The following is a 23527-nucleotide window of genomic DNA, read 5'->3' as shown; positions in this document are numbered from 1 at the left end:
AAGAGAGACACCCATCAATATGTACAACATTGCGCGCAATGTCAGAAATTTGCCCCACTAATCCATAAACCAGGAGAAGAAATGACTATTATGAGCGCTCCATGCCCTTTCGCCCAATGGGGAATTGATCTGGTGGGACCTTTTCCTCAAACCACCGGTAGGAAGAAATTTCTTATTGTTGCGGTGGACTATTTCACCAAGTGGGTTGAAGCTGAGGCTTTGTCTAAAATAACAGAAGATGAGGTAATGCACTTCATTTGGAAGTATATATGCTGCCGGTTTGGCCTACCTCGCAGTATTGTGTCAGACAATGGCACTCAGTTCAACGGCAAAAAGATCCGCGCATGGTGCAAAGAGATGAAGATAACACAGAAATTTGTGGCGGTAGCACACCCCCAGGCTAATGGCCAAGTGGAATCCACAAACCGGACCATTGTCAATGGTTTGAAGAAAAGACTGGATGAGCTAGGAGGAAGCTGGGTCGACGAGCTGCCCTCGGTCCTATGGTCTTACCGGACATCGGCCAAAGCAGCTACCGGCGAGACACCATTTCGATTAACCTATGGAACCGACGCTGTTATTCCGGTTGAGGTGGCAATGGACACACTTCGCATCGCCACATTTGATGAAAAAACAAACGATGACGCCTTGAGAACACAGCTGGACGAGGTCTTTGACCTGCGAGAAGCGGCGTATCTACACATGGAGCGAAGTAAGAACCTGATTAAAGCACGATACGATCAAGGGGTATGGCCTCGTTCATTCCAGATCGGCGACCTGGTCTTGCGCCGAGCTGACGCACTAAAACATACAGGAAAGTTAGAGGCTAATTGGGAAGGACCATACATGGTCACAAAATGTTTGGCTGGTGGAGGGTATGAGCTAGCAGACGTAGAAGGGAAACCACTGCCACGGGCATGGAATGTCATCCATTTAAAACGCTTCTTCGCGTAAAAAAAAAAAAAAAAAAAAAAAAAAAAAAAGGGGGGAGAGAGAAGGAGGACAGATAGTCAGTGAAATCGAGACACACCTTGTACGCACAAAAAACCATTAATAAACATCCATTTTCCGACCTGGGCTAGGCCCCGTGGTTTTTTCTCTCCTTATTTGGAGGGTTTCCACGTTAAAAAAATACTTGTGTTATTTGCTTAAGTTATAACTGTGGCGTTAACTCGCGTGTTTTATTGTGGCGTTAACTCGCGTGTTTCACTGTGGCGTTAAATCGCGTGTTTCACTGTGGCGTTAAATCGCGTGTTTCATTGTGGCGTTAACTCGCGTGCTTCACTGTGGCGTTAAATCGCGTGTTTCACTGTGGCGTTAAATCGCGTGTTTCATTGTGGCGTTAACTCGCGTATTTCATTGTGGCGTTAACTCGCGTGTTTCATTGTGGCGTTAACTCGCGTGTTTTATTGTGGCGTTAACTCGCGTGTTTTATTGTGGCGTTAACTCGCGTGTTTCATTGTGGCGTTAACTCGCGTATTTCACTGTGGCGTTAACTCGCGTGTTTCATTGTGGCGTTAACTCGCGTGTTTCATTGTGGCGTTAACTCGCGTGTTTTATTGTGGCGTTAACTCGTGTGTTTTATTGTGGCGTTAACTCGCGTGTTTCATTGTGGCGTTAACTCGCGTATTTCACTGTGGCGTTAACTCGCGTGTTTCATTGTGGCGTTAACTCGCGTGTTTCATTGTGGCGTTAACTCGCGTGTTTTATTGTGGCGTTAACTCGCGTGTTTTATTGTGGCGTTAACTCGCGTGTTTCATTGTGGCGTTAACTCGCGTGTTTCACTGTGGCGTTAAATCGCGTGTTTCACTATGACGTTAAATCGCGTGTTTTACTAAAGTAAGTAAAAAGCATGTTTTAGTGTGACAATGGTTTGTGTTTTCTGTTGCAGCGCTAAGTCGCGTATTCATAAGCGAGATGATGAGGTCAAGCATCAAGTTGAAATATAAAAACAGTTTTCTGAGATCAAGTTAACTGATAAGCTTAGAGGATAAGCACAAATGAGAATGATCTGAGATATGGAAACATGAATTGAACTTGAAGTCAAGACAAGACGAATATCAAAGCTCGAAGCACAAATTTGAAAAACGAATAAAGACGCTTCTGAACATATGGAAAAACGGAGGAATTGCTAAGGATACATGGCAAAAAGGGAGTAAAAAATATAATGTTTAAAAAAGATACATATTCAGAATACAAAACAGAAAAAGGTTAAGTTTTCTTCATAGTCTTCACTTCGGGATGGCCGTGTCCGCTTCACTTCGATTCTCAACATCCGAAGGGGGCGGCGAAGCGAGAACTGGCTGTGCCTCATCAGAACTGACCACCGTTCCAAGGGTTCCAATGTCCCCGACGAAGTCCGTAATGGCTCCTTGACGGGTAAACTCCTCAACAAGACCCTGGTAAACCGGCCTCCACCATTCCAAATTAGGGTCCTCATTAACGTCTCCCTCAAAGCCCGGAATTACGTCGTCGGGAAGGTCTTCGGCTAGTTCGTTCTCTACCAATAGAAATTCGATGCCGGCAATGCCTAACCTCTTTCGAACAGCCGCAACTGCCGATGAGAAGAAGAAACGAGCCAACCCTGAAGCTTCTCGGGTGAAAGTAGTCGAACGCCATAACCGGTGAAAGAAGCGGCGCACGAACTCCTCAATAAAACGAAGTCCTTCAGGCGACCCTGGGAACAACCTCTGCCCCTCTTTCACCCCTTCGGCAAAATTAGTAGAAGCCTGCACTCCGGCCGCATATAACTCGTTGGAAAGTCCCTTGGCTTTTTCCTCTAGGCCGGTGACGATCGAACCCAGGGAGTCCTTCTCCGCCTGCAGGATCTTCTCCCTCTCCTGTAGCCGCTTCACCTCGGCAAACAGCCCTTCCTTTGACGACTCCGACATCGCCAAACTCTCCTTCAAGCTTCGGACCTCTTTTCGAAGTTGGGTAACCTCCTTTTTCTGGTTGTCGTACGCCTCACGCGAGACATCATCCCACCCCAAAGGACCCGAAAACGCAATGGCAAATTGCTGCATGTGTGACAAATTCCGATAAAGTTAACCTTGAGTAAAAAAAAAAAAAAAAAAAAAAAAAAAAAAAAAAAAAAAAAAAAAAAAAAAAAAAAAAAAAAATGTGAAAGAAAGGAATTGACTCGCATGATCGAAATAAGACAAACCTGTGTGATGTTGTGAAGAAGTAGCTCAAGACGATCGCCTTTATTCATCTGCCCGAAATGGGCAACATCAGTAGGAAAGGCCAAAGACCGACACGCAGCGATGGCGTTCTCCGCATTTTGGCAGAGATGAAGTCCGAAGCCGGCGGGTAAGGATGACCCAGCCTGCCCAAGGGCCAAGTCCGTTCTCCGCTTCTTCGGAGCGGGCTCTTTTTCCACCACTGCTTCGGTGGAAGGAGGAGGTGGCGAGGAGGCCAGAACTATGGCAGATGATCGCCGGGAAGGTTCAGAATCTTCAGCACGTGGTCCACCTCGGGCGCGAGGAGGCGCGGCATTTTTCTTGGGAGGCCTGGGTCTTAGAGCCCCTTCCTCCGAGGAGTGCTTTTCAGATTCAGCGACTAGAGGGCGCTGGAACTCAAATGCTTCGAACCCGGGCTCCGGCTCGGCAGGGCGAGTAGCCGGTTTGTCGCCTCGAAACATCCTCTTCATCCTTAAGTCTGCGCAGCAGAATATAAAAAAAAGAGGGAAGATAAGTAGATGAGAAACAAAACATATAAGCACATAGCCAAATAACAAAAAGCAACCGTGCGAAATAGGGCAATGGGTTGAAGTAAGAGTAAGTGTTGCAACTAAACCTACCTAAGTCCTCCCGAGTTAAAGAATATGTGCTGTTGTCGTGAAAATGGAAATGACGAAGCATCGGCGGAAAGCTGGTGAGGCTATCCGGGACGCCGTAACTCGGTTGAAAGTGAGATATCATTTTTAGCAAAACTTCATCAACTGCCAAGGGTTTCCCCCTTTTCTTCTCGGGCAAGGTGGCAAGCCAAGGGCACAAATAGGGAGTATCAACGGGATTTTTTGCGAAAAAATAATGACCTTGCCACCCATCGGTTTTGTTGGGTGGCATCAATATTTTGAAACCCGGACGAGCCGAGATGGAAACATGGAAAGGACTGGAATTTTTCAATACCATGACACTTCGGAATCGAGCTGGTGTAGGAATCACCCCCGACCAAGCACATAGCATACGGAATCCCGTCATAATTATTATAGCGTGAGGGTGGAATTGATTAAGGGACACATTACATAGCTGGGCAATTTCAGAAAACCAAGGCGAGATAGGGAAGGATAGACCGAAATAAAACTGCTCTGAAAACCAAGTACTGAAACCTAAGGGGGGAGTTAAAGGACGGTCATCTCGCGAAGGAAGAATCAACTCGACATCGGTGGAGAGGCCTATGTCGCGGACTAAGTTAGCCAGATCTATGTCGGTCAAGGTACTGGGCCCCCATTGGTCATCTAAATCCCTCCCCTCAGATACGGAGGGCGAACCACTCCTCGCAGAAGAAGAAACCTCTTTCTTGCCCTTCTTCTTGGGTCGTTCCAAGAGTTTACCCGAAGGGGAGAAGTAAGGCCCCTCCTCCGACGAAGAAGAGATAGAAAAAGCAGGGTTTTCACCCCCCTCCCCGGAAGGCGCTTTTTGGCCAAAAGGGTCAGGGGAATGGGCTGACATTATCGAATTGAAGAATAAGATGGAGGTAATAAAAGATGGGGAAGAGAAGTAATACCTTGGCTAGAGAGAAAGAGTGGGCTTGAGGGAGGAAAGCTCTGTCTCAGAAAATGGAATCACCAGAAATCAAGCAGGAGGAGAGACGTGTAGGCAAAAAGAAAAAACTTTTACAAGTTGGGTTAATGAGGTATTTATAGGGAAAGAGATAAGAGGAAATTAGATCTCAACCACTCATTCGGACGAACGAGATCAAAAGCAGGCCGCCTCGAATTCGGCGCGGAAAGCACCGATTGAAATTCCCTCATTATGACCTAGGGAACTCGAATCGACTGCATTGATTGATAGGACAGCAGAAGGCGGTAGAGCACGCTTCCCCATCAAAGATTAAACGCTAAAAACGAACTGTTACCTCGCACTCCATACTCCATATTCATCGAACGGGACAAAACAGAAGTTTTATCTCGCCCGATAATTAAGGAGTAGGGGGGAGTAGTTGATACGGGCCATTCTGGAAAGATCCAATACGAATTAGGCCCACGACAAAAGGCCCATGGCAATTCAGCCCAATGATATAAAAAGACCATTAGGTCGTACGACCTCAACGACGAACTGCGGAACTTCGGCTCGCAGGCCCAGTATCGGCTCGTGGTAAATCGAGCCCAGGGTTATAAAAGGCCCAATACACACAATGGCTTGAGGGGGAAAAAACCCTAAAAAGGAAACCTTGGAGGCCAAGGTTTCCTCATTTATAAATAGGGAATGATATTGCGTTTTTCCACACAGATAATATACATTTTTCACATACTTTTACGTACTTTCTAAAAACTCGCTTTGAAATCATACTGACTTGATCGTCGGAGCTTTCCCGCCGGGAACACCTCCCGGCGTTGCAGGTCTTTTTTCTACCGGAATCCGACAGAGAGCTTAGAGGACGCGAGGAAGAGCCCCACGGACCAAATCAACAACCAAACGAGACGTAAATAAACTTCTGAAGTATCTAAAGAAAAACGGTTTGTTCTTTTCGATGTAAGAAAATGACATAAACATAGTTCTTCTCCAATTTCGGCAATATTTTTTCTTTAATTAAACAAACCCTTAAAAGCAATTTAAGCTCACGGTCAACGAAGTCCGTATTTCTCAAAATTAGATCAAGTAAACGACGAACCTGAATTACAAAAATCCGAGCATTTCTTTCTCCATATGCTAAATAGCAGTGACTTACGCAACTCCTACAACGTACGCATTCCAAGAATCTTGCTGTTGGAAGCTTACGGCCTCTTCGTACTTAATATCTCGTCCGACAGAGAATCCATCGATGCACCGGATATCTTCACTGTCTGGCATATTACGAATCCAAAAGTGAACCGAGCTAAATCCGGCTTCTTCTAAGCAATCCTTAACTTCAGGCAGAGACCAGCTGGCACAAAGACAAAGTTTTACGGTACAACGATATATATATTATTTTTTATTTCTTTAAGTCGGAGGATATATATTATATACAAGCCAAATAAAGACTTACAGTCTCCATCTGTAGCTAAACGCGTGTCGAATCTTTTTGTTGTGTTTATGGAGATTGAAGTGGAGACTAATTCTTGTCTTTCGTTGAATTACGTCGAATTCAGCTTGCTCCCACATATACTAAAAAAAATATTCGATTTTTAATGTAACAACAGTGTTAAGTAGAAGTTTACAGGCAACACAAATAATAAAAGATTCGATTTTTAAGGTATCGACAGTGTAATGAAAAAAAATAAAATAACATACTGTGAAATTCGGAAATCGCCTCTGCATCCGCAGTGGGCCCTCCGACGAAGTGCCTCCGTATAAATCCATCACAAATATACCACCTTTCTTGCTTATAGCATTCAGCGCGTGTTTGAAGTACGTAATCAGTTCTTTCCGATTATGCAGACAACAACAACTGTAGTTAAACGCACACACTATATCTCTCTCAGGCAATTCAATCTCCTTCAAGTGTTTAACGTTTCGAACATCGTTTGGGCTTTCCATTGTGCCAGCTGTCGAATCACCTTCGCTGTCTTTCAATGTAAGATTCTTCGTGATTTCGTCGAGGTTGGAACCAACCAATTTCGATTCGAGGGGCTGCAAGACATTTCCGTGGAAAAGGAATATTCTCGAGTCCACGTCAGCACCGATCCTGTTGAGGTTGTTCTCGAGGCACCAATTTAGCGCCTCGTTGTCCAAATCTAAGCCCACGGCAGTTCGTCTAGCGTCATTGTGGAGCCATTCTACACTGCCAAATGTATTACGTAATATTACATCCTTGTACACTATCCGCATTTGCAAGTTACAATCAAGAATTGCTTATAAGCTGAAGTACGATACTCCCTCCGTTTCAAATTAACTATCACTAAATTTTGGCACACATATTAAAAAAGTTAATAAATATGCACAGATATTAGAAGAAGAAGAAAAAAATTAAATATGACTAAAATGACTAAAATGCCCTTGCCGCTAATTATCTTTCCATTATTTCTGAAAATTAATGATTGAGATAAGATAGGAGTAACAAGGGTAAAATTGGAAACGGAGTAATTAGTGGAATTGGAACTCTAAAGTGATAGATAATGCAGAACAAAAAAATTATCAACTCAACATCCATCGTGTCACATTCATGATTCAACCACACAATAATTATACCGACCAAGAAATTAGGCAAATGCAGTGACATTATTTCCGATTTTAACTTATAATATGCCTATAAATCTAAAGAGATAGCAAATCCTTAAGAAAAAAAAACGCAACAACCCTTCTTCGACGATCATATAAACGAAGCACAGCACTGAAATTGATGCAAACCGACAAGCTAAGTAAATGATTCAGTATCAAGAAGTAAGTAAATGATTCAGTACCAAGAAGTAAGTAAAAACGATTCGATATGTTTTCTTGGAATTAATAACATGTTACCAAGACAGAGATCAAGACACCTATTACAAAATGCTCACAAAACAAATCGAAATCGCAAAAAAACTATATAAAAAAAAAAACGAAGAAAATCGAAAACGGGGCAGTGCGTGCCGAAGTACCTCAAAAGAGCAGTGCCACAAAAGTCTTCCTGTAAATGAAGGGGTGCCCGCCCCCCAACATACATCAAAAAGAACTTCTGCAGATAGCTTATATCCCCTTTTGGAGACTGCAAATCATGTAACAGAATAGTACTCAAATCAACTTAATTAGCTCCAATTTAATGCAAGATCCATTACATCGAAAAAAAAAAAAAAAAAAAATAAGATATAAAGAAAGGGGGGATTAAAAAACAGCTCACCTGCACAGACTGCTGATAAAGAGAAAATTTTGAAGGGAGCCCATTGTTAATTGATGTGTTTCCGACAAGACCCTTGTCTTTTTCTTGTTCTTCTTGCGATTCTTGGTCGGAGTCGGAGTCGGAGGGAGAAGCTTCTCGAGCAGAAGATGCCGGTTGGGTTAGCTGGTAGGTTTCTTCTTCATTTTCTTCCAGAGTGTAGGAGGGTTTTTTTCCTCTGCGGTGGTTCAGACTTTGCTTTTTCCCGCTCTTACCCATTTCCGCGCCGCCGCCGCCTCCGCCTCAACTCAAACCAATGCTCGCTCCGGCGAATTTTTACAGTTTTCTTGTCTTCTCGACGGAAAGGGAAGTTCAATAAGGAAATAATTTGGTTTACAGATTTCAAGTGAAAATAGGGCAAATTAACAGACTCTTCAGATATTACAATTTTGCCACTTGCAACTTGTTATATTTGTAAACAACAAATTTCAAGTATACAAAAATATAATAAAAACGAGAAAAATAAATTGAGAAAAAATAATAATTATTAATAAAAAATGGATTACAATCTTCAAGAATTCCCCTAATTATTATCTCATATTCTAAATCAATTCAAAGGCTTAGACGTTTGTTATTGAACCGAATAAGTATAAACACCTCGAATTCAAATATTGTATGAATTCTCGACGGATGCTCGAGACTTGAGCTTGAGAGCTTGATATGTGTATGTTTGAATCTGAATTTGCATATATCGAAGACATACATTTTATAGTCACGAGCTAGTGTTTCGACTTTTAGTATGTTCTGGTGGACTCTTGTAATTTGATTTATTTGGGCTAAATATGGGCCCAATTAGTTAATCCATCAAATAAATATATATGACTTATTTCCTGAACTAACCAATTTATGATATTTATAAAGCCCAAATATATTATAGACTTCTATTGAGTCTCAATTTACTAACTGATTATTTGGATTATTAATTGGTGATTTATCTCGAAATTTTAATGTCAACAAATATATTAGGGGATTAATTGTTATATTTTTATATGGTTGAAATTTACTTTTAAACAAATGCGAACTCGGAAAATGCGATCAATAGGGCCGACAATTTGGATCCAGTTTCATGGATTCAATCAGATCCATATGGATTCGGCCATGTTCACCGGCAGTCTGCGGTTACGATGTTGAGTGGTATTTCTGTAAATAAATGTCAATTTTGTAATTAGAAAAATGAAATGTACGAGAAATGATTTGTGAACTTAACAACCAATCTAATATTTTTAAATACTTTTATCAATTTGGAATGCAAAGCTTGGATGGCGCGTGAGGGGGGTTGCGTGAGCACTGAGCAGCCAATAAAAGCGCGTTTACATCACGCGACTTCAGGTCAACAATTTCCAATCCCCAATTTGTGATACAAACGTGTACTTTCGCAGCCCATTCCCTAATTCCCCCAACCTAATCCACCAATTCAACCTTCAATCCCGAAAAAAATTCGAAGAATTCATCCTCCATTCTCCGATCTACGTCTCCGCAGAAGAAAACGAGCTGAAAAATCAACAATCGATCGAATCCGCCGTTGACAAAATTTTTTCAAACTTTTATGATCGGCAAGGATGTACAGCAATTTCAAGGAGCAAGCGATCGAGTACGTCCGGCAGGCGGTGGCGGAGGATAATGCCGGGAACTACGCCAGAGCGTTCCCGCTGTACATGAACGCCTTGGAGTATTTCAAAACCCACCTCAAGTATGAAAAGAACCCTAAAATTAAGGAAGCCATCACGCAGAAATTCACCGAGTACTTGCGCCGGGCCGAGGAGATCCGGGCCGTGCTTGATGAGGGCGGTTCGGGACACTCTGCCAATGGGGGGGATGCTGCCGTGGCGACCCGGCCCAAGACCAAGCCCAAGGATGGGAAAGATGGGAATGATGGGGATGATGCTGATAAGGAGAAGCTTCGGTCTGGTTTGAATTCCGCGATTGTTAGGGAGAAGCCCAATGTTAAGTGGAACGATGTTGCCGGATTGGAGAGCGCCAAGCAGGCCTTGCAGGAAGCTGTGATTCTTCCTGTGAAATTCCCCCAGTTCTTTACTGGTATATTGATTAATTATACTTCATATATATGTTTGTGTGCGTGTGTGTTTCCTTGGTCGTATTTTTGTGTGCGAAGTACAGACGAAATGAAATGTCGAAAAGTCTATTCCTTTGTGGTGGTCTGTTGGTGTTGCCTGATTAAATGCTCTAAATCACATTTGAATATTGAAGCACTGCAATGAATTGTTCTAAAGCCCACAAAGAGAGAAAATAATGAATTGATATAAATGTATCCCTATGATTGTATTGTTATATGATTATTTTTATTACGTGTGCTTTTTAGGGAAAAGACGCCCATGGAGGGCGTTTCTTTTGTACGGTCCACCTGGAACAGGAAAATCATACTTAGCCAAGGCTGTTGCCACTGAAGCTGACTCGACATTTTTCAGGTACCTTATATGTCAGCAATTGCACATACCTCTTTCCGTACTTTCTGCTTGATGATATCGTTCACTAACTGAGGGAGTTGCGTATGCTTCATTATTTATAAGTGAATGTAAATGGCTTCGTCTAGATATTGGTGCTTTTTCTCTCTGCACACAAGCTCTTTCTATTCCTTTGAGATGATTCGCAATGAAGTTCTAATAAAATGTGTATTAAGATGAGTTTACTCATGTGCTGTAATCTGTAGAAGGGCACTTTTTTCCTTACACATCTTTTTATTTGTTGTTTTTTTTAGTTCGTTGTTTTCAATGATCATGTACTTACGCCATAAAGTTGGCAAATGCCAACTTATCTTCTCTTTTAGTATTTCTTCTTCAGACTTGGTTTCAAAATGGATGGGTGAAAGTGAAAAGCTAGTCGCTAACCTCTTCCAAATGGCACGAGAAAGTGCTCCCTCCATTATATTTGTTGATGAGATAGATTCCCTTTGTGGCCAACGTGGAGAAGGAAATGAGAGTGAAGCTTCCAGACGAATTAAAACAGAACTGCTGGTGCAGATGCAGGTAACTTTAAAGTAGTGACCAATGATTGAAATTATGCCTTACAATTTCTTTGTGACTCTGTTAAGCAGACAACCTGCTTCATTTCTGTTATTGAATTGCCGATCCATCTGAGATCTTATGCGGTTACATATCTTTCTTCAAGTTGGCTCTTTAAATTGAATACTCATCCGCACTTGTGGTTGTTATGGTTCCTTGAACAAATAGTTCCGTACCTGTACATTGGTTGTGTATAACATCTATCATTTATGATTGTCCTGTGCTTGCATTGAAGGAAACTGCTACCCATGCAATTTGAATAATCTGACTGGAATTTTTTCATTGTGAAAATCAGTAATTCTTGTCTTGCAGTTCAAAAGTGCCAATTTTTTTTGATGGGGTGTTAAATTTCAAAATACAAAAATTAGCTTCAGGTGATTTTACACTGAGATGGTGGATAAATGTATGATGTATCTTAAAATTCTGTTAGCTAGTCCTCAGCTTGAAATGGTATAGACTTTTTTATAGATCTGAATGGATCTTGAAGATTTATATGTGGTAATTTGGGTTCATTATATTTCGTTGTTAATGCAGATAAATACTGTATTACTCACCAGTTTCATGGCTATCTGATATCTATTAATAGGGCGTAGGCCACAATGACGATAAAGTTCTTGTTCTTGCTGCAACAAATACTCCTTATTCTCTTGATCAGGTAACATCTAAATCCAGGTAGAGTTTTTGGCAAAATGATTGTTCTTTTTTTTTTTGGCTAATTTGGATATCTTTTCAATAGGCTATTAGGCGACGATTTGACAAGCGCATTTACATCCCCCTACCAGATGCGAAGGCAAGACAGCACATGTTCAAGGTAAGGAACTTGTCTTTTGTCCAGAGAAGGAATCAGAATTGGTTGTCGAAGATTGATATTCTCCCTTGTGCCCTGTCAATATTTGTGTAGGTGCATTTAGGAGATACACCTCATAACTTGACTGAAGCTGACTTTGAAGCCCTAGGTCAGAAAACTGAAGGTTTTTCTGGTTCTGATGTTTCTGTTTGTGTAAGTTTGTGATTGGTGTTTTAATATGTCCAATATTTATATGATGTCTGTTTTTTGTTGTGTAAAATTAATGTTAATGACTTTAATAGGTGAAAGATGTCTTATTTGAGCCTGTCCGCAAAACCCAAGATGCTATGTACTTTTTTAAGACTTCTAGTGGAATATGGATACCATGCGGACCCAAGCAACAAGGTGCCATCCAGATAACCATGGAGGAGCTTGATGCACAAGGACTTGCTTCAAAGGTATTAAATTTCTTAATTTATATCAGTATACGTTTTTATTTTATATATGTTTTGTATATTTGTACAATGTAAGATGAACATACTAGTGAATGTAAACAAAAACTAATGGCAAATGATGGCAAAATTCGATACTAAATATACCAACAGTTGTAATGCAATTATGCCTCGTTTGGTGCCCAAGGTAAGATTAGCTAGCTATCTTATGAGAACCCAATCAGGTCCAATACTGAGAACTTGTTTTTTAATAATTGCACTAACCAGATATCAAATAAAGATTTAATTAAATTATTTTTTTTTGTTATTGTTTCTGTAGATCACTCCACCACCTATATCAAAATCAGACTTTGATAAGGTGCTTGCGAGACAGAGACCGACTGTGAGCAAAAGCGACCTTGATGTGCACGAAAGATTCACCAAGGAGTTCGGTGAGGAAGGTTGAAGAACGTGTGGTGATTGGGTTTTGTTTTTTTCTTCGACTCGGTGCAATTTCAAGGCATTTGTATATTGTGTTTTATTCACTGGATTTAAACATTATTAGCCCTCATCGATAGGTGACCGCATATTTATCCTGCACTTGGCTGGAAAATGAGCCGACACTTTTCAAAATGCATGTTATCTTTTAAATGTTGTGTACAAACATTAAAACTACTGCAACGAATGTTGTTAATATATGGTGTGTTTTTCATGTGCAACACTATATACAATGGATTTTTATCTAGGCGTTGTTTTGTCCTACGGCTTGTTTTCATTACTTGGACTGCGTTTATTTTGTTCTGTTTTTGATGATAAACGATTGCAGGGATACTAACCGAAGCCAGCTTCCGATTTCCATATAGAGACAGTTAATATGGATGATGCTTTTGTATTTGGGCAAAAATTGCGGTAGAGCCGACAAAAACTCGAATATTGCGGTCAATAAAATCCCAAAGAATCAAACTAATCACCATTAGCAATTCTTGATTCACTTTCTTATGCAGCATTCTTACACAACAATGGAAATAGCAAAACTTTCCAAAATGTTGAACCCTTAAATACAAATATGAAGGTCACTGCTTGTACATTCAACCGTGTCAAAGAAGACATAAAGAAGCAGATGAAAACGTCAACATGATGGCAAAATTGAATTTCGATTGTCTTATCCATCTCGAGTACCAAAATTCTATATTTACAACCAATAACGTTATTCTCTCTGATGAATTCGGTAGTCAATTCGCAACTTCTTGAAAATGTCACCAGTAATCACCGCAAGAGCACAAACCTTCACTAAAGTGATGAAATCGATTCGAATCCCTTACGATAATTTCTCTCCCTTCCAGCTTTGATATTAGCTTAATCACCGCGTGGCAGTCACCACAAACTCTAATATTCTTTATGATCCGTATCGGAATGCCATTAGGTATCGAAATCAATCCAAAGGCAATAGCAAGCCTCTCACTGTGCCGAGAAAGGATGGCTTCTTTCTGTTCCTCTTCAATGTCGTGGAGTACATAATTCGTATCCGGCCGATATCCTGCGTCCCTCAACCGAATACTTAATTCTCCGAGTTTCTTGTAAATCTGATCCGATAAAGGATGCGAAACATCGCCAGCTATGAAAGAGTACGTCTTCTTCTTCACTTCAATCCAGCTATACCCGGTTTCCTTTTTAACTTTTCTCTCGTCCATCAGTTTTCTCACTTTCGTTCGATCTGGCCAGTGTCCAGACGCAGCGTATAAATTAGCCAACAAGACGTATGCAGCCGAGTCCTGCGGTTGACACGAAATGAGCTTTTCAGCTGCAAATTTGCCAAGCTCTAAATTTCGATGCACTCGGCATGCAGCCAATAGTGTACGCCAAACAGTCGGCCCCGCAGGAAAGGGCATCCCGTCAATAAGAGCCATAGCTTTGTCCAGCATACCAGCTCTGCTGTACAGATCAACCATGCACGAATACAACTCCATCGTCGGAGAAATGCGAAGATCATTCACCATCATGTCAAAGTATACTTGACCTTCGCTTACGAGTCCCGTATGAGTACACGCACAAATGACACCGATAAACGTGATTTCGTCCATTTCCATGTTTTTCTTTTGCATTTCCTTAAATATTTTTAGCGCCTTTTCCCCGTAGCCATGTTGCGCGTACCCTGAGATCATCGAGTTCCAAGAAACTAAGTCTCTTTCCTTCTGCCTTTTGAAGACTTCGTAGGCACTCTCGATATCGCCTTTTTTGGCGTACATTGTTAAAAGGGCACTGCTTACAATCAGAGTGTTGTTATACCGATATTTGATTGAGCTTGCATGAAACTGCTTCCCCTGCTCTGATGCGGCCGAGTGTGTAGCACATGCATTGATTATACTAGAGAAAGTAAAATGATTTGGATCGACACCTTCCTTAGTTAACTGATCGAAAATATTTACAGCTCCTTCGATATCCTCTTCTTGGGCATATCCGACTAGCATTGCCGACCAAGCAACGACATCCTTATCTTCAATTCGTTTGAAAACTTTCGAAGCATCGTCGGTCTTTCCTATCTTGATATACGCATCGAGCAATGCTGTGCCTACTGAAGGCGATTTTTCGTAATTGGTTTTGACGATTTCTGCATGCACTTGAAACAAGGAATTGGTTGGAAGAGCTGCAAGTATTGTCGAATAAGTGTAATGATTAGGTCTGACATCTTCTCTTCGCATTTCGAGAAACATATTTAGTGCTTCTACTGTTCGAGAGTTCTTCATGTACCCTCCAATGATTGCTGTCCAAGACACCACACTTTGAACCGTGGATGTAACCAAGAAAATCTTGGCTGCATCGTCCATCGCACAACCTTTCATGTAGCACACCATAAGCGCCGTTCGAATGTTGTCGAAACAACCAAACCCGCTCTTGACAGCCTGGCAATGGATCTGTCTGGCGAGAACGAATTCTTTAAGGTTCGCACACAACTTAACAACACTCACGAAAGTTGTTTCCGTGAATTTTACACCTGCACACCTCATCCTATACAACATATCGAGAGCATCGAACTCAAGCCCGTTTGTAATAAGGCCTGCAATCATCCCATTCCAAGAAACCGAATCCCGACATTCTGTGCTATCAAAGACATATATAGCCTCTTTCGTCATCCCAGATTTCGAGTAAAGACTAACTAAAGAGTTCCCCACAACCCGGATTGAATCAAAACCGCTCTTGATAACCATACTATGCACTTGAGCTCCAGCATCTAGTTCGCCTTCATCTGCCAAAGCTCCAAGAACAGTTGCAAACGTGAAAGGGTTCGGTTCAACTCCTTCAAATTTCATCAGGCTAAAAATTTCTACGACCTTTCGAATCATCCCCTTCTGTGAATAGCCTGTGAGTAACGATGTCCAAGTTACTACATTCTTCTCTTTGATCTCATCGAACACTCGCTTGCCGTCATCCAAATTCCCGTTTTTCACATACATATCAACAAGTGAGGTTCCAACACTAACATCATCAAAGAACCCATTCTTAACACACTGGCAATGTATTTGTTTACCAAAAGCACGGTTGTACAAGGCTGCAGAAACCTTTAATATACAAGAAAGGCTACACCCATCGACTAAAACCCCGCTCCTGTTAATTACAGCATAAAATTTCAACGCTTCTACGTTCAGACCATTCCTCGAGTGCTCAAAAAGTAAGTGGTTGTAATACGAAATATCCCTGTGAGGAGTTTTATCAAACGGGTTGTGGGCGTTATGAAAAACTGTGAAATTTGCAGCTTCCTTATGGGTTTTGAGTGCAACCGCTGGGGAATTAAAGAAACGAAACGATTGAAATGGGTTACAAGATAGATATTTGAGGTTTCTTAATGGTCTACTGCGATCAATCATGGTAATTTGTGATTGAAATTATCCCCAAAAAGGAATAACGAGATTTATAACCGATGATCAATCAATCAGAGAAAACGAACCAATAGTTAGTAGCACATTCCGTTGCGATATCGGTGTGGTGAATGATCATCCATAAATAAAACTAGTCTCCTTGTTGTTCATGTTGAAGAACTGTTAGAGAACCGAATTTCAATTTTTGGTTTTAAGTTAACGGCTATTAAAGCTTCACTGTATATTTAAAATAAATAAATAATAATAATAATAATAATAAAATTTATATTAGGCTATGGATTTAGGCAAATAATTATTTAGAGGTTAGAGCAATTAAATAAATAAGTGAAACAAGAAAAAACACACCCCTTTTGTATGTATCTATAAACTTGTAAATATCATCACAATTACATAATTGAATAGTAGTAGTAGATGTACATTAGTTAAACGAAACCATATTCTCGGACAATAACTTACAAACTAGTATTCGGTCCAAGAAAATATTGACAAGACACAATTAAACTATCTTGGGCCAAGTGCAAGGGCATTGCTCTAATTGTATCAGATGGTGAGGGTATAGTTCACATGATCTATTCACATTGGGTTCGATTGTAGACTGATTTACATGTGTTCTATTCTCATTGGGTTCTATTCATATTGGGTTCGATTGTAGGCCGATTTACATGGATTCTATTCTCATTGGGTTCTATTCACATTGGGTTCGATTGTAGGCCGATTTACATGGGTTCTATTCACATTGGGTTCGATTGTAGGCCGATTTATATGGGTTCTATTCTCATTGGGTTCGATTGTAGATCGATTTATAAGGTCAATTTATAAAGAAAAAAAAACCATCTTGGGGCAATTTGATTCTCTTTCTTTATCTTACATCACATTGCACCGTTCAATACAAATACAAGAATTTTATTTATTACTCAACACTTAATTGCAAGCATTCTCTCTTCTTCCAAAACACAAAGAGAAAAACAAGAAAATCAAACCCCAAATAGCCTACGCACTAGGGTTTTTTTCCCCCTCAGGCTGCTCACAAAAGAAAAAAAAATCAACCTTTTTTCACTATTTGCCATTCTAGAGTTCTTTTTTATTGATTACTTCACTAATAATTTCTTAATCTTTGCCAGTTACTTGAAACATCCATAATTCTTTAAACCCATTTTTCCCTTCCTCAATTTGGTTAATTAAAGTTCCCATCTTTGCTGCCCTAATTTTCGAATTTTGTATTTTCTCATACACTCTTTGAGGTTTAAATTTCTGGGGTTTTTCCAATTTCTCATGTTAGCTGCAAGTCAAGAACTTGGAGAGATTATGAATGGGTTTTAACTTTTAGGTGAAAAAAGAAACCCTTTTGTTTTTCTGTGTTTCTTGCCTTTTTCAAGAATTAATCTTGGAATTTCAAGTTGTGAAAGATGATAGCAGAGAAACCTGGTTGGATTAGGCATGGTGGCACACAGATCTTCTCCATTGATATTCAGCCCGGCGGCCTCAGGTTTGCCACCGGCGGTGGCGATCATAAGGTAAATTTTTTTTTCTTTTTCTGATTTGTTTCTTTTAATGCAAAAATATTTCTTGTCAATTCTGAAAAATGTTGCCTTGTTAGGATTTGTAGTGCAGCAATTTGGACCATCAAACTGCTATAAGTGTCATGATTTTGTGGTTTTATGACCAACTCAGTGGTTTGCATTTGTAATCGATAGGACGATTATCTTACGCCGTAAATCTTGAATACACCATTTTTAAGCATTGGGTATTATCAGTAACTTATATTCGGATTTTTTAGAAGTAATTCGGTTTCAAAGAACACCCAATGAATCTTGGATCAGGGAAGTTTCTATTCATCGGTTACCGCGGGAAATCATCCGTTTGAATTTACGCGCGACAACAGTAAATACTGAGAAAACGATAATTTAAATTGCTCTAATCGTCCTTCAAATATGTGTAAACCACTTAGATTTTATCAAGATTCTCTTTATTGCCGAACTAAGCAAAGTTTCTGTTACATATTCAGGTCCGTGTTTGGAACATGAAATCCGTCGGCAGAGAACTGCATGCTGATGACGCAGCGTCGAATCTTCTCGCAACTCTTCGCGACCATTTCGGTTCAGTTAACTGTGTTAGGTGGGCCAAGCATGGCCGATACATCGCATCTGGCTCAGACGATCAAGTTATTCTCGTTCACGAGAGAAAACCAGGTTCGGGTACTACCGAATTCGGTAGTGGAGAGCCGCCCGATGTTGAAAACTGGAAAGTTGCTATGACTCTGAGAGGGCACACTGCCGATGTGGTAATAACATGATATTACCGTTTTTACCATTTTCTATAATCGGGTGTGGCGCGTGTACTAATTACTGTTTCTTAAAGTAGGTCGATCTTAATTGGTCTCCCGACGACTCGACATTGGCCAGTGGCAGTCTTGATAATTCGATTCATGTTTGGGATATGAGTAACGGTATCTGTACAGCTGTTCTTCGCGGGCATTCTAGTCTGGTCAAAGGTGTGGCGTGGGACCCGATTGGTTCGTTTATAGCTAGCCAATCAGATGACAAGACTGTCATAATCTGGCGAACGAGTGATTGGAGCCTTGCCCATAGAACAGACGGTCACTGGGCTAAATCCGTAAGCTAAACAGTTTTCTATTTCTTTTGCTGTTTTTTACAGCTGTCTCGATTATCACATTTTTTTTTCTTTTTCAGCTGGGGTCCACGTTCTTCAGGCGGCTCGATTGGTCACCCTGCGGTCATTTTATAACTACCACACATGGGTTTCAGAAACCGAGGCATTCTGCTCCTGTTCTTGAGAGAGGAGAATGGTCCGCCACTTTTGACTTTTTAGGACATAATGCTCCGATTATTGTTGCTAGGTTCAATCATTCGATGTTTAGACGGAGTTTCTCAAATTCCCATGATGTAAAGACTTCATCTGCTGGCTGGAGTAACGGTTCTTCAAGGACTGAAGGGAAAGACTTACAGCCGTATAATGTTATTGCAATCGGAAGTCAAGACCGCACCATAACTGTGTGGACCACCGCGAGTCCTCGTCCGCTGTTTGTGGCCAAGCATTTCTTTACTCAAAGCGTGGTGGATTTGACCTGGTAACAAAATTATCTTTCGGTTTTTCTTTTTGTATATTTTTGTACTCGTGAATAAAAACTCAGTCTTTGCTTTTTTTGAGCTGTGTTCTTGAATTTGATATGTGTGATTTTAAGTAAAATCAACAAGATGCTGTAAAATTGTAGGATTTTTACTTACCGTGTAAATTTACATAGCATGACAATATTTTTGGTGTCTCAACATATATAGAACATCACCTAACATGAAATAAAGTTGTGTCCCGACATAAATAAACAATGATTTTTGTATGGTTGTTGATTCTTGGATTAGTTCTTGATCGTTGTTGTTCATTATTATTCTATGGTTCAATTTCCACCAAATTTCAGAATTATTCGTCTTACTTGAATAAATTAAAAAAAAAATTTAAAGTTGTTCAGTTCAGTGTTAAAAATTGTAGAGCTTCACTTGTTTTGAAGGGTAACAAAATTGAATTTAGCCCAATAAATTGACTTCTAGCCGACTTATGATTCCAATGTAAAATTGTAAATTTTAAAATTTTAAGGATTTTACTCCCTGACTTGAGGGATTTTGCTTCGGAAATGCTAGGATTTTAAGATTTTAATTGCTTATGAGTCTTCAAATTTTCACTTGCAGGAGCCCCGATGGTTACTCGTTATTTGCTTGTTCATTGGATGGAACAGTGGCGACATTTCATTTCGATGCGAATGAAATAGGCGAAAAGTTGACCGATTCCGAATTGGACGATCTGAAAAAAAGTCGGTACGGTGATGTAAGAAGCCGACAAGGGAACTTAGCCGAAACGCCAGCTCAGCTACTGCTCGAAGCAGCAGCAACCGCAAAGCAAACACCGAGCAAAAAAACGAGCACCTTTGCCATGGAAAATCAGACATCATCCTTAAAATCCTCAGTCGATTCAGTGGTTGTCACAACAAAAATCAAGAAGACTAATGATATCAATAATGATGGAAAGAAAACCGAAGATGCTATAGTTGATGGTTCGAATAAAGTGGGCCAGGCCCGAATTTCGAGCCCCGTAAAGCAAAAGGAGTACAGACGACCCGATGGTCGGAAGAGGATAATTCCGGAAGCAGTTGGTGTGACAGATCATCAATCCGAAGCTATCGAATTATTACCACCTGTGAATACCTTCAATAATCATGACAAGAACGATAATGGAACAGTGCGGAGAGTTATTAGTGGGGCCCACGAGCGCTCGGGTGTCACAGCTAGGGCCTCTGTTAGTGACAGCTTGGTGATTGAGAAAATCCCGGCTAGTGGAAGTAAAGAAACGAATAGAAACGTCGAACAGATTGGTAGTGTGGCATCTGGTGGGAATATTCTTTCGATAAGAGTGTTTGATAAGAAACGAGGGGATGATGCTTTGCCTGTTTGCTTGGAAGCTCGTCCGAGAGAGCATGCGGTTAGTGATATTGTGGGAGCTGGAAGTACATTTGTGATTAAGGAAACAGAACTTTCTTGCACACGAGGGTCTGAAAATCTTTGGTCTGATAGAATATCTGGGAAAGTTACTGTCTTGTCTGGAAATTGTAATTTTTGGGCTGTTGGTTGTGAAGATGGATCCCTCCAGGTTTGTTTAAGTATTATTAAGGTTATTATTTCTTGATTATTAGTTTAAGGTATTTAATTGTTTGTGTTGATTACTTTGGTTTGCGAAAAAAAAAAATAGTATGTGTTTTTTTTTTTTTTTTTTTTTTTTTTTTTTTCTAAATCTGTTGATTGCAATACTTTTTCTTGAGAAGGTATATACGAAATGTGGGAGGCGGGCCATGCCGACTATGATGATGGGGTCCGCATCGGTATTTATTGATTGTGACGAATTGTGGAAACTATTGCTCGTGACTAGAAAAGGGTCCGTTTATGTCTGGGATATTTTTAACAAGAAATGTCTACTTCACGATTCTTTAATTTCACTGATAACACCAGATATGAAATCCAACGATAAGGATACTGGTAAGTCATAAAAATCTCGTCTTTTTTTTTTTTTTTTTCCGAGTGGAATATAGAGTTTAACTTGTTACCTCCAATTCTTGATATTTTCTTGCAGGTACAATAAAAGTTATATCAGTGAAGCTATCGAAATCCGGTTCTCCACTAGTTGTACTGGCCACACGCCATGCCTATCTATTCGATTCGAGTCTTATGTGTTGGCTGAGAGTGGCCGACGATTGTTTTCCCGCCTCGAATTTTGCTAGCTCGTGGACTTTGGGTTCTACTCATGGCGGTGAGCTGGCGTCTTTGCAAGTTGATGTCAGAAAATTTCTTGCTCGAAAACCAGGATGGACCAGGTCTGTCTTAATTATAAAATGAAAAATTAATTTTTTATTTTTTTTTATTTTTTTTTAAATTTTTTTTTAAATTTTTTTTTAAATTTTTTTTAATTTTTTTTATTATTATTTTGCATTTCTCATGAAATTCGTGTTTTACCTCTGTGCAGAGTGACTGATGACGGGGTGCAGACACGTGGGCATTTGGAAGCTCAGCTGGCATCCGCATTGTCTTTGAATTCTCCTAATGAATATAGACAATCCCTTTTATCGTACATTCGGTTTTTAGCAAGGTTTGTTTAATGCACACGTAAAAAATTGTTTTTTTGTCTAGGTTTTTTATTATGTTCGGTTATTGTTCTGACCTTTTGGTGATCATGTCATAAAAATACGTAGGGAGGCAGATGAGTCACGTTTACGGGAAGTTTGCGAGAGCTTTCTTGGACCTCCTATTGGAATGTCCGAATCTGGATCGGATCTCAAAACACCTGCGTGGGCCCCCCTTGTACTCGTAAGACCCTTTTTTTTAATTAATTCTTCCAAATGCACGAATCTTAATAAGGGTTTTTGTTATAAATATTAGCAAAAAGAAACCCTACAATGCATTTTTTAGCACACAAACCCCTAAGCGGTGCGTCTTTAGGGGGTAGTTTTCTAATAAAATTGAATCCTAGGGGGATTTTTGCTAATATTTATAACACAGGGAGTTTTTTACAATTAGAGTAAACACAGAGGTGCTGAATGCAATGAACCCTTAAATTTTCGTGATTGTGGCCTTTTTAGGGAATGAATAAGCATAAGCTCCTTCGAGAGGATATTCTCCCAGCTATGGCATCAAACCGCAAAGTTCAAAGGTTGCTTAACGAGTTCATGGATCTCCTGTCTGAATACGGGACCACCGAAACAACCGTAAAACCGACGAATCAAACATCTCAGAAAAACTCTGTCCAAGAACAAGTCGTCTGTGCCGTTGATCTTGCATCGGAGAAAAACGATCCAATGGACACAGAAACACCTATAGCAAATCAAGTGGAAACCGCGCCACAAATATCTCAGCAGATGGATTTGGATATTCCTGCGTCAGATCATTCGAATAAAGCGGGGCCCGCAGCAAATTAAAAGGATTAATTTTTTTAATTTTTTTTTATGGGGAGTTATTTCGAGCGTGTTTCTTGTACGATAGATAAGCTGATTTTGCATGTATATGTAGAGTGAGTTGCATTCAGCTCCCGTTTTCGAAATATGTTGTAAAAGTAAATTTTAGTTTGTGGATTTGCTTTTGTATTTTGAATCATTTTAACTTTAGTATATGGGATCATTTAACAAATTTGGACCATGTTCAAATTTAATGAATGGGATATAGTTTTATTTATTGTTCAAATTTTTTTTAGAATCGATCGGCATTCACAACACGTGTGTTCCACGTGAAAAGGTCTGGGGCAAATTAGTCTTTTTTGAAATGGAGGGAAAATAAGAAGGCAAGAAGCGGGAGCGAAGGGCGTAGAGGAAAAGACTAATTTGCCCCAACTCCTTTTCACGTGGAACGACACAGTGTTTTGAAGGCCGACCAATTTTGGCCAAAAATTGACATTTTTGGCGTTGCTACAACAATTAATGGAGTTGAGGCATGCCCGTGAAACTTTTTTCCTGTTCAGGGGAAAAAAATTGCACTTTTGCCCTTAATTTTAATTAATGTTATAAATTCTATAGTCGTAACTCATGACTTTTGAATGATCTTTCTTGTCCTATAAATAGTGCACATTGTAAAGAGTTGTGCACACAAGAAGAAGATCATAATATACTTGTTTCTTTCTAACGTCTTCTCGATTTCTCTTTGCTTTGTCGCTTCTTTATTCGTTTCTTAACAATTCCATATTCACTCACTATCTACATGAAATGACAAATTTACCCTTCATTAATTGATTTCGATTTTTTTTTTCATTTCATTTAACCATACTTATAACCAAACGCCGTTTACTTCTACTCCAAATCAATTATTCTGCTTCCCAAACATCATTAACCTCAATCGATGTATACAAGACCAATCGGGATCAATTTGAAACTAGTAT

The 23527-nt window shown here is 40.1% G+C and overlaps 4 protein-coding genes across 5 annotated transcripts; 2 read left to right on the top strand and 2 right to left on the bottom strand.

Moving 5' to 3' along the window:
• Nucleotides 1-5668: 5668 nt before the first annotated feature.
• On the bottom strand, nt 5669-8370 carry LOC105958512 (S-adenosyl-L-methionine-dependent methyltransferases superfamily protein). Its single transcript, XM_012982512.2, has 5 exons — nt 7957-8370; nt 7718-7824; nt 6435-6924; nt 6190-6308; nt 5669-6087 (listed from the first exon to the last, which is right to left on the bottom strand). Exons 1-5 carry the CDS (start codon nt 8209-8211, stop codon nt 5889-5891), a joined length of 1170 nt encoding a protein of 389 aa, XP_012837966.2. The 5' UTR covers nt 8212-8370; the 3' UTR covers nt 5669-5888.
• Nucleotides 8371-9172: 802 nt separating this feature from the next.
• On the top strand, nt 9173-12975 carry SKD1 (AAA-type ATPase family protein). The gene is made up of 8 exons (XM_012982514.2): nt 9173-10029; nt 10313-10418; nt 10778-10976; nt 11599-11667; nt 11749-11823; nt 11914-12012; nt 12102-12257; nt 12571-12975. Exons 1-8 carry the CDS (start codon nt 9552-9554, stop codon nt 12694-12696), a joined length of 1308 nt encoding a protein of 435 aa, XP_012837968.1. The 5' UTR covers nt 9173-9551; the 3' UTR covers nt 12697-12975.
• Nucleotides 12976-13173: 198 nt separating this feature from the next.
• Nucleotides 13174-16319, bottom strand: LOC105958513 (Tetratricopeptide repeat (TPR)-like superfamily protein). The gene has a single exon (XM_012982513.2). The coding sequence runs from the start codon at nt 16091-16093 to the stop codon at nt 13487-13489; it is 2607 nt and encodes an 868-aa protein (XP_012837967.2). The 5' UTR covers nt 16094-16319; the 3' UTR covers nt 13174-13486.
• A 572-nt stretch (nt 16320-16891) lies between these two features.
• On the top strand, nt 16892-22785 carry HIRA (histone chaperone HIRA-like protein). Of its 2 annotated transcripts, XM_088817280.1 has the most exons (11): nt 16904-17432; nt 17512-17619; nt 18111-18386; nt 18467-18718; nt 18796-19193; nt 19807-20761; nt 20934-21144; nt 21239-21479; nt 21629-21751; nt 21855-21969; nt 22242-22785. In XM_088817280.1, the coding sequence occupies exons 2-11, from the start codon at nt 17512-17514 to the stop codon at nt 22575-22577; spliced, it is 3015 nt and encodes a 1004-aa protein (XP_088673406.1). In that variant the 5' UTR covers nt 16904-17432; the 3' UTR covers nt 22578-22785. The 2 variants fall into 2 exon arrangements, with proteins under 2 accessions (XP_088673405.1, XP_088673406.1); XM_088817279.1 differs by having other exon boundaries at nt 16892-17619.
• The last annotated feature ends 742 nt before the right edge of the window (nt 22786-23527 follow it).

The sequence above is a fragment of the Erythranthe guttata genome, chromosome 4, assembly GCF_056151865.1.
Source record: "Erythranthe guttata isolate IM_541 chromosome 4, IM_541, whole genome shotgun sequence".
In the NCBI taxonomy this organism is placed as follows: Eukaryota; Viridiplantae; Streptophyta; class Magnoliopsida; order Lamiales; family Phrymaceae; genus Erythranthe; species Erythranthe guttata.
Note: the sequence above shows the minus strand (reverse complement) of the source record. Positions and strands in the feature narration are given on the sequence as shown.